Source organism: Musca autumnalis, unplaced genomic scaffold (genome assembly GCF_047663935.1).
Source record: "Musca autumnalis isolate F117 unplaced genomic scaffold, ASM4766393v1 scaffold_243, whole genome shotgun sequence".
Lineage (NCBI taxonomy): Eukaryota > Metazoa > Arthropoda > Insecta > Diptera > Muscidae > Musca > Musca autumnalis.
Window position 1 is genome coordinate 99,155 of NW_027411804.1, and position 11,567 is coordinate 110,721.

Below are 11,567 nucleotides of genomic sequence, written 5' to 3' on the forward strand. Positions count from 1 at the left end.
CTATACTTTCAAACGTATATAAACCGGTTCAAGTGTATCAAAAATTTTTGAAAATTGTCGGACGGTGTAATGGTGTACTGCTTTCGTGCGTTGTTTAGAATAAATGTCGCAGCTATCGTCATTTATTTTTGTATGGTGTTAAAGTTCAAATAAAATAAACTTCATAAAAATACATTCACTATCCACTTTCCGTAATTTGTCATAATACTTTTTTATCCAACTTTGAATTTTCGTTCAAAGTTGGTGATGACAAATTACAGCGAGTAAGATCTGTCAATTTACGCGGCTCTTGTGACATCTAAGCTCTCTCGTTACTTTTAATTGTCACTTGTTTTTCGGATTTTCGTCCATCAACAACATCAAGCAACACCATTGTAAATACAAGGCAATCTATATTAGTTCTTCGACTAATACATTAATAAAACCGTCAATTTTATTATAAAAAGAAATTACTGCCTTTTATTTGGTTTTTCTTTTCTTATATTTTCACTGCTCCGCAACATTTTGGTCACTTCGAGCCTGGATACGTGCTTCAGCAACAAAAACTAATAAGGCTCTTCTTCTTTCCCTTTTACAAGGTTTGACTTCGTCAACAACAACAAGAAGTATTTGCGCCTAACAACATCAACACTCGCAGTAGTCTTCATCCTCATCATCTTTTAATTTTCATTAAAATCATCCATTCATCACTAAAAGGTACGTACCGTCATTTAGTGGGCATTTACCGCGAGTGTTTTCTCTTAATATTCAAAAATAAATCGAAAAAAATATTCGTAAAACAAAAACAACTACAGTGCTTAACTACGGTCTTTTTACAAGTGTCCGTCGGTAAACGTATTTGTTGTTATAATTTCCAACAGTGCCGGTTTCGTATCGTGTGTAATAATTCTCTTCAAGAATATTACACTCTTAATTACGATATACGCGTAAATATTCATAAAAAGTGAGAAAATAAATAAACAGTGGTCAGTGATCATATTGTTGTGGTGTTTAGTTATTGTGTGATTATTGGCACAAAAGGAAATAAAAATACACTAACAACATTCATATTGGTTAGTACAACAACAACAATACGATCACTATCAGTGCTGCATACATTGTGGTTGGTTAGTTCATGAGTAATCGGTAACCACCTACAAGGTATAATAAGTCAGGTCACTCTAAAAGTGAAAATTTTATTTTTCGGAAAAAAAATATTTTTTTTTGATTTGATTAAAAATCGATACGGTTCTGTTGGAAATTCGGAACGGTATAAAATATACCCTACACTCGGTCGTATCAATAATTTATAATAATTTTCGTTATTATTATAATATAAATACGATTTTATTCGAATTTTTTGAATATTTTAATATTTATTTGAATTTTTCTTTCCATATTTTGAAAATTTATTTATTTTTTTGACCTGTAGAGTGCATCTTACAGTCCGTGCACCCTACAATCGGTAAAAAATATTGAAAAAATAATTGAATTTTGCGATTTTTGGCATAATTTTTAATCTTTTTTGATTATTACTTTTCGGAAATAATTATTTTGTGTATATTTCTATACATTAATCTACAAGCCGTGTATTTTTCGATACACAGTGAGAATATTTGTTAATTTTTTCCTACACTGAGGAAAAATTACTTACAGTTTTTATTAATTTTCGTTGATATTTTCGCCTGAACTGTAATAAAAAATTTCTTAACCTTGTTTGGTGTTGCTTTTGTTAGTATTCGCTAACAAATAAAATAAATTTTCTGAATTTTTGAAGTTTTCCTCTCAATTTTCGTTGAGATTCGTTCAATATCATTTGATTGGTATTGAAATTCTTACAGCTTTTGATTTTTCAAATAGATTTGCTTTCATTGATTATCATTTCTTGAACTTTTTTGTCGTTCAAATATGTCTCTCTCTCCACTCGATTGCTTCATCAGGGCATCTGATGCTATCGTACAATTTGAAACCTTCTTCAATTCTCTCCGAGATGAAGAGTTGGATATTTATATACTAGAAGTTCAGTCTTCTGAGGCTAAATCGCTATGGGATAAAGTGAAAGAAATGTATGACCAATGCCTTGCTTCTATTCAACTGTCGGGTGAAGTCCAAGAAAACCTTGAATCAGCCCAAAGCAAATACCTTGTTGCTTATAAGGCATATGTCAACGTCATCGCTACAGCAAATCGAAAATTAGATCAGTTTCGTTCATCGCAGAAGAATTCAAATTCTTCTTTAGCACAAAATGTGAATTCCCAGCCATCTTTGAATTCTGATCGTTTATCCCAAATCCATCCTCCATCGAACTTTAATACTAATTTTACTAGTACTCCTAGAAGAGATGCCATTCCTCCTGAAGATGCTTTATCCATGTCTGGTGTTTCACACCAAACGGGAAGGTCAGCTGAGGTTTCCACCTCAAATGACCGTGTTATGCATAGTTTAAATCTTCCACCTTGCGACATTGATGTTTTTAGTGGTGATTTTCTGTCTTGGCCCACATTCAGGGATCTTTTTTCTGTTGCGTATATCGACAACAGCCGCCTTAGCGATATCGAGAAATTATGTTATTTGCTCAAGAAAACTAGTGGTGAAGCAAAAGACATAGTTTCAAAGTTCCCGCTGACACACAAGAGTTTCGGTCTTGCGTGGTCAGCATTGAAGGAGACATATGACAATGTTCGAATTTTGGTTAACAACCAACTTAAATTGTTGTTTGACCTTCCGGTCCTGGATACTGAGTCCAGTGCGGGCCTGAAGAATCTTCAGCGCGCAATCAATGAATGCATTTCGGCTATGGCGATCTACGACGTTTCTACGAACGATTGGGATCCCATATTGGTCTTCTTGTGCATTCAAAGATTGCCTAAAACTACCGTCACCATGTGGGAACAGACGGTTAAAGACAAATCGGCATTGTCTGCTTGGAAGGATTTGGATCGTTTTCTTACGGAAAGGATTCAAACCCTTTCTTGTCTCCAGAATATTCGTGGCATAGATTCCTCTAAAAAAAGTTGAAAAGAAGGTGCGAGCTCATTTTACAAAGACGGCTCCTTCTTCTTCTTCTCGTGCCCCTGCAGTAAAAACCTGTGTTCTTTGTCCTAAATTAGTACATCCTTTGCGTTTTTGTCCAGAATTTACTAAATTATCCATAGAAGGTCGTTTTTCTGTAATGAAGCGTTTCAATTGCTGCATTAATTGTCTGACGGTTGGTCATGAGGTTAGGAAATGTGTCAGTAAACATAATTGCGGTAAATGCAACAAGCGACATCACACACTTTTACACCGTGAGATGTCCAGTTCTGCAAGTTCCGTTCGTACAGCGACTTCGTCGCAATCATCTGGTACTTCATCCTCCGCTCAAACTAACAATGTGAATCCAGATATCCCTTCGACTTCGTCAGGAATATCACACTCTGTCAATAGACAAGTGCACCATGTTTCACAAAACAAAAATGTTGTTCTGGGTACAGCTATGGTGAATCTAATTCATCAAGGCATCACCTATCCTGCTCGTGCCCTTATTGATCCAGCTTCTGAAGCGTCTTTCATTACTGAAAGTCTACAACGTCGCCTTGGTATTTCTACTACGGCGACACAGGCAACAATTTCTGGCATTAGTCAAAGTGCGTCCACTACATCCCAAAAATTATGTTCGTTGTGTATAGGCTCACCAATTGATACGTCCATATTCTTGGAAATTGCAGCTTTAGTGATTCCCGCTATTTCTGGCAATTTACCATCCTTCTCAATTGGTGAGGACTTGATTTCCCGTTTGCCAAATATTCGTTTGGCTGATAGAAATTTCTTTGAATGTAGAACAGTTGATCTACTACTAGGCGCTGATTTATATCCCAGAATTCTTCTTCAGGGAATTCAATCCAACATCCTAGGTTCACTAATGGCACAAAAAACTGTTTTTGGCTGGATCATTACTGGTCCAATTCCATCTTCCAATATTACGGTTTTAACAACCACAATAAATTATCCAGAAGATGATCTTAACAAGACTCTTCTTCGTTTTTGGGAATTGGAAGAACCTCCAAAGCGCGCTATTCTGTCTCCTTCGGACAAATTTTGCGAAGAAAATTTCAAGAGGACGACTCGTCGGGACTTAGATGGCAGATATATTGTCACACTTCCCATCATACCTGAATTCGCAGGTCAGCTAGGCCATTCTAGGATCAATTGTTTACGACAATTCTTCCGCAACGAGGCTTCCCTCCTAAGAAAACCACAAATTAAAGTCGTTTACGATGGGGTGGTCAGGGAATATATAGAATTAGACCACATGAGACTTGTTTCAACTTCTTCAGCAGACTCTTCAGTATGCTACTTGCCTCATCATCCGGTTATTAATCCGGATAAGCCTACAACCAAATTGAGAGTGGTTTTCAACGCCTCAAATAAGACTTCTAATGGGAATAGTCTAAATGATATTCTTTATGTCGGTCCAACCCTGCAATTGGATTTAGTCCTACTCATTCTAAGATGGAGACTTTTCAAATTTGTGTTCAATTGTGACATAACGCAAATGTACAGACAAATTCGAGTAGATCCTACTCAAACTCCTCTCCAAAGAATTTTATTTCGGGATTCTCCCCACAAACCGGTTCAAGACTTTGAACTTCAGACCGTAACATTCGGAGTAAATTGTGCTCCATATCTTGCCATTCGGACTTTACTTCAATTGGCCGATGACACAGAAAATGAATTTCCGTTAGCTGCACATATCCTTCGGAAGTGCATGTACGTAGATGACGTCTTGACCGGTTATCACGATTTGGAGACAGCGCAAAAATCCAGAGACCAATTAATTGGTGCTCTTTCTTCCGCCAAATTCGAATTACGGAAATGGACAGCCAATGATCGCAGCATTTTAGAATCGCTTCCTTTGGAGCATCTTTACGACGCTAAGCTTCTTACTTTCGTGGAAGCTAGTAGTTCAAAACCGCTGGGTATTCGGTGGAATGCACAGCTGGACCAATTTTATTTCAGTGTAAACCCACTGGAACACCGGTCCAAATATACCAAACGGGAAGTTTTGTCAACCATCGCCAAATTATTCGATCCGGTAGGATGGTTAGGACCTGTGATAGTTGTAGCAAAAATAATTATGCAACGTATTTGGCTCGACAACATTGGTTGGGATGATTCGCTTCCGTCTTCGACAGAACGCGAATGGGAAAAATTCGTCGAGTCATATCAGGGCGTTAATTCCATTTCCATTCCTCGTTGGGTCCAGTATTCTCCAACTTGTCAAGCAGAACTTCATGTCTTTTCTGATGCCTCAGAAAAGGCATACGTGGGGGTAGCATATATTCGCATTGTTTCTTCTAATGGAGAAATTTTCACAAATTTGCTTTCATGCAAAACAAAAGTAGCTCCCTTGAAGTCTATTTCATTGCCTCGTTTAGAATTATGCGGTGCGGTATTAGCATCCGAACTTCTGAAAGGCATTCTAAACGAGATTGATATTTCATTTCATAAAATTTATTGCTGGACCGACTCAACAATTGTTCTTTCGTGGCTTCAGAAAACTCCATCCACATGGACCACTTTCGTGGCGAATAGGGTTTGTCGTATTCAGGAGAATGTTGGGCAAAATAGGTGGTTCCACGTTCGGTCTGAGGACAATCCTGCGGACTTAGGCAGTCGGGGGCTTTCTCCTTCGGAGCTAGCCTCTTCACAACTTTGGTGGCATGGTCCACACTGGCTAGGTCTGGATAGTTCAAATTGGGACATCCAAAACGTTTCCGTTGACACTGAAGTCGAACTTCGTCCAATAAGAACTCATGTCACTTTCATCAATGACTATGAAGATATCTTAAATCAGTTTTCTTCCCGTGATAGGGCACTCCGTGCCATCGCATGTGTTCTTAGATTCCTCTACAACACGCATCCTGCTCATAGAGGAAAATATCACTTTGAAGGGTCCACTCCTACCAATTCTGAGATTCAGGCAGTCAGATTTCGTCTTGCTGTTTTAGCTCAAAAGGCATATAATCCAGAGGAATACTATGCGTTACTTCATAAAAAGCCACTTCATTCGAAAAAGTTCTCTATTGTCGTTAAATCCATTTTTGGATCAAACAGGGGTAATGAGGTTAGATGGACGCCTAGCTCAATCACCAACTCATAGTAGATTCGCAAAACTTTTGGTGGAACAAATTCATATAGAGTCCCTGCACGGAGGAAATCAACTAATGCTTCGTACGCTTCGCTTGGAGTATTGGATTCCTCGTGCTACTTCTTTGATTAGGGCGACAATAAGGCATTGTCGACTGTGCATCTTGGCAAAGAAACGCACTTGTACCCAAATCATGGCATCTCTTCCTCCGGAAAGAACGTCTATTTCTAGACCATTTTCTATAACAGGTATCGATTTCGCTGGTCCATTTGATATCAAATTCTTGTCAGGTAGAGGTTGTAAAATAACAAAATGTTATGTTTGCGTCTTCGTTTGCTTTTCTACGAAAGCAATTCATTTGGAACCAGCGTCTGATTTATCCACCGCAGCCTTTTTGGCTGCTTTTAATAGGTTTATTTCGCGCCGTAGTTGTCCCAAGACGATCTTCTCGGACAATGGCACCAACTTCGTTGGTGCATCGAGAGAATTAGAACGAGAATTTAAGCTTGCGTTTGATGAGATTCGTTCAAAGCTCCGTTCCAAGTTCCAATACCAGCTTTCATGGAAATTTAACCCAGCCGGAGCTCCACATATGGGTGGACTCTGGGAAGCTGCTGTTAAAAGCTTCAAAATCCATTTTAGAAAAATCGCGAAAAATCTCAAATATACGTTTGAGGAGTTTTCAACAATTCTAACAAGAATTGAAGCTTGCTTAAATTCTCGTCCGCTTTGTCCAATGAATGATAGTCTGGATGCTACGGTGGCCCTTACGCCTGGACACTTCCTGATCGGGTCTCCGATCCTTGCTCCTCCAGAGCCCATAATAAATGAATCTCCACTGGATATCGTGAACCGGTATCAAAAACTTAAAGCTCTTTCTCAACAATTCTGCCTTCGGTGGAAAGAAGAATATTTAAAGAGCCTCCACCATCGTTATAAGTGGAAATTTCCGCAACGCGATATTCAACTGGATGATTTGGTAGTCCTTCGACAAGAACATTTACCACCTACCGCGTGGAAACTCGGTCGCGTCGTAAAAGTCTATCCGGGAGTCGACGGTCATGTTAGAGTCGCGGATGTGAAGACGGAAAGCGGTATCGTAAAACGGCCCGTAGTTAAGCTGGTCATTCTGACCAACGACGATTAAATGTTCACCTCTCTTTATCGTGCCATCTCCATCTTTTCACAGACATGGAAAACTTGAGTTCGATGGCCGCTTCCCTTCCCTTTTACAAGGAGGACATCCCAATGTCGGATGAAGAGAGAGGTGTCGATGCCGATATGGTACCTTTGGGGTCTCAGGACTCCGATCTTGGCGGGGTCACAAGAGCTGCCACTCCTATTCGGGAGTCTGCACCGGCACTATCGACCACCACGACGTTGCCAGCCGAAGCTGCTTCTCCTCTACGGGAGAATTGCACAGCAGCGCTGGCCAAACCCGGGATCTGAATCCCAACCGGCAGGAGATACCCCTCAGGTGCTCCTCGCCGCAACTGTTAATACCGAGGTCCCAGACACCGCTACTCCTCTACGGGAGATTGCACAGGCGAGTGCTGGGTCCCATACCTCAACCTGGACAATAGGTTCGACGTCTCCTCTACGGGAGATTGCACCCGTCGTTCCCGGTCTTCCCCCAACAGAAGTGGCTACCCAACCTCAAGGCAAACGCACAATGGCAAGGTCAGTTCGACAGCAAGGCCCCAAATGTGTTTTGTGCACGCAGAGGCATGTCATCCGGGCGTGTCCCAATTTTCTAAAAATGACTTGCGAGGAACGTATTCGATTTGTGGTTCAGGGGCATTTCTGCTCCAATTGCTTAGGCAGGTCCCATATCCGACGTGATTGGTGACCACCACACGCTTCTTCATCCAACCAAAACACCGGTTCCTCAAAGAAATGTCCGCCCTTCGGGTAAAAAAGACAATGCGTCTATTTCTCTCCGTATGTCGCCTACAACCAAACCGAATTCGTCTGGGCAAAAGTCCTCTAAGAAACGTCAGTCCGCCCCGTCTGGTCCGGTTTTGTCCATGTCAACATCCGCCAGTCCGACTATACAGTCCATACAGCCCATTGTTACCCTGGGGCCAACAATGGTTGTAAAGCTCCTTCTTCCTGATTCTCAGGTAATTGTTCGAGCACTGTTAGACCCATGTGCTGGACATAGCCGTATATGCTCAACGCTGGCTAGAAAGCTTCAGCTCAATCCATTAAAAGTTGGACAGGATTTCTTCTGCCAACTAACCTTACAATCCTGCTATGATTCCACTCAACTTGTTCGCGTTTCGGCGAGAAGTATGTACTTGGAGCATGTGGTCGCGCCTTCGCAGTCAGCTCCGGATTATGTAAAAGACCACTATGCTGGGATACAACTAGCAGATCCCGATTTCCATAAGTCCTCACACATCGGGCTTATTCTAGGTCCGGATGTGTACCCGAAGGTGATGAAATCACAGACTTATTCGAGTCCTGGGTTCCCTTGGGCCCAGCTCACTATTTTTGGTTGGGTGATAACTGGTCCTTGTCCACTGTAGGATCGCCAGAGAAGATCAGCCATCTTCTGGACCTTCGGTCAAGTTGTTTTTGGAGGCAGTCTTCTACTGTCTCAAAAATTGTTTTTTGAAAAAAAAAGGGAAAAAATAAAATAATGAATAAATAAAAAATTCTCAAAATTGACGGTTCCACCTTGTTATTTATTTATTTAATTGTAGTTTAATTTAGTAGAATTAAGAATATTTTGTTGTAACATGGCTAGATGTTTCAAGGGCGGCGGTAATGTTAAAGTTCAAATAAAATAAACTTCATAAAAATACATTCACTGTCCACTTTCCGTAATTTGTCATAATACTTTTTTATCCAACTTTGAATTTTCGTTCAAAGTTGGTGATGACAAATTACAGCGAGTAAGATCTGTCAATTTACGCGGCTCTTGTGACATCTAAGCTCTCTCGTTACTTTTAATTGTCACTTGTTTTTCGGATTTTCGTCCATCAACAACATCAAGCAACACCATTGTAAATACAAGGTAATCTATATTAGTTCTTCGACTAATATATTAATAAAACCGCCAATTTTATTATAAAAATAAATTACTGCCTTTTATTTGGTTTTTCTTTTCTTTTATTTTCACTGCTCCGCAACATATGGTAAATGACGCAAAATGTTGCCTGTTTTAGCAAATAAATGACGAAACAGCCCTAAACGCTGTTTTTCTTGCTAATGTAAAAAGCACATTCGACCTATTTTAATTGATATTCAAATTCTTATGGGAGGAATTGAAGAAACATTTAAAGTGGAAAGCTTCAAATCAAATTTCAAATTATAAATAAAATAAATTTAAAATTCAAGTGAATTGCTCAAATTACAAGTCAAATTCTTGAATCACATATAAAATGGTGTAGAAAGCAAATACTCTGGTAATTGTATGAGAACATTTATAACATGTTTCTATATGACGATTCGAACTCAAATTCGTTCGAATTACTCCCAAACTTCTATTGCTAAAGAGAATGTTTTGTCGACATAAAACAAGAATGAATCAAGTATAAAAAACAGAAGATTGGTAGTATTTGGAACGAATTTGTATTCGAATCGTCTTAATGAAACCGGTCGATAAACATTCACTTTTATGGAATATAATCAGTCGATTAAAGGTAGTGAGCTAACATGTGCCGCGTGTTCACCCATAAGAACGTTAAAAACTTGGGTTTGGGCGTCGGGTTAGTAAACCTCCCCTAGAAAAAACAACCTACTATGAAAAAACGAAAGAAAAGAAAAACAAATCCCTCAAAAGTTGACGACCCCCGAAAACGTTTTAAGGACCATGATCTGCGAATCTGCACCTGGAATGTTCGCACTCTTTATAGAGAAGGTGCAGTTTACGCATTGGCAGATGTACTTGAAAAGTACAAGGCCGACATTACTACCATACAGGAAATACGATGGAACGGGAAAGGCGTCACAACACCACCTAAAGGTGACGCACTGAATTCTAGCTGCCATGACACAAAGCATGAGTTTGGCTGCGGATTTGTAGTTGGTCGGAGGTTAAAACATCTGGTCTCCAACTTCACCCCAGTGAATGAAGGACCTGCTGCAATTCGATTAAAAGCAAAATTCTTCAACATCAGCTTTATTTGCATTCATGCTCCCACTGAAGACAAGGACGAACAGACCAAAGATATTTTTTACGAGCGCTTAGAAGAAACTTATGACCGTTGCCCTGCCCATGACATTAAAATTATACTAGGCGATTTTAATGCCAAAATTGGAAAGGAGAATATCTTTGGCCCAACAGTAGGGAAATTCAGTCTCCACAGTGAAGCAGCATCCCGATATTCATAAGGGCACATGGCTGTCGCCAGGTCAAAGAACAAGAAATCAAATTGATCATGTTGTGATAGATGGAAGACATGCATCAAGCGTGTTGGATGTACGATCGTTCCGAGGTTCAAACATAGACTCGCACCACTACCTTGTTGCGGCAAAGGTACGTACCAGATTAAACGTAGCAAACAAAGTGCGAACAGACACAACACGGAAGTTGGACATCGGTAAGCTGCAATCACAACAGATAGCCACAGCATATTCCACTCAACTGCTTAATCAAAGCACTCCTCGTCCCGATAACTTATCAGGACAATGGCAAAACATTGCCCACTCCATGCAAACGGACGCAAAATCAGTACTTGGATACCAGAGACCTCCACCAAGGAATCCATGGTATGACCAGGAGTGTCGTGCTGCTACCGAAGAGAAAAATGAGGCATATAAGGCTACTTTACAATCAGTAGCAACGCGTAGCGCACGAGAGAGGTATCGGGAGAAAAGGAGAGAGGAGAACGTCTTTTCCGCAAGAAAAAGAGAGAAATGGAAAAGCGGGAGTGTGAAAAAATCGAGATGTACAGGAGACAGAAGGAAGTCCGAAAATTCTACCAAAGAGTGAAACATCAACCTGAAGGCTTTGGAACTGGCACATCCTCCTGTAGAGACCAGCAAGGTAATCCGGTAACTGATACAGATAGTGTGCTAATGATATGGAAATAGCATTTTTCCAAACTGTTGGTATTCAATAGTCGCGAAGTCGACGAAGATACCACAGATACAATCCAAGAAGATGGTATTGATTGTATACCACCCAGCCAAGATGAGGTAAAGACAGCAATAAACCGGCTGAAGAATAAAAAGGCAGCAGGAGCTGATGGCCTACCAGCTGTTTAAAACCGGAGGCGACATGCTGATAAGGTGTATGCATCAGCTAGTTAGCTCCATCCGAAGACGATTGGAACCTGAGCATCCTGTGTCCCGTCCATAAGAAAGGAGATAAAACTTTATGTTCCAACTATAGGGGCATAAGTCTTCTCCCTATCGCATATATAAGGATATTGTGCGAACGACTAAAGCCCTTGGTCAACGAAATAATTGGACCGTACCAATGCGGCTTTAGACCTGGCAAGTCCAC

The 11,567-nt window shown here is 40.3% G+C and overlaps 1 protein-coding gene across 1 annotated transcript; it reads left to right on the forward strand.

The window, feature by feature from the left end:
- The first annotated feature begins 2,043 nt into the window (after positions 1-2,043).
- On the forward strand, positions 2,044-7,256 carry LOC141396328 (uncharacterized). The gene is made up of 3 exons (XM_073971701.1): positions 2,044-2,992; positions 3,090-5,223; positions 6,539-7,256. Exons 1-3 carry the CDS (start codon positions 2,044-2,046, stop codon positions 7,254-7,256), a joined length of 3,801 nt encoding a protein of 1,266 aa, XP_073827802.1.
- Positions 7,257-11,567: the final 4,311 nt, after the last annotated feature.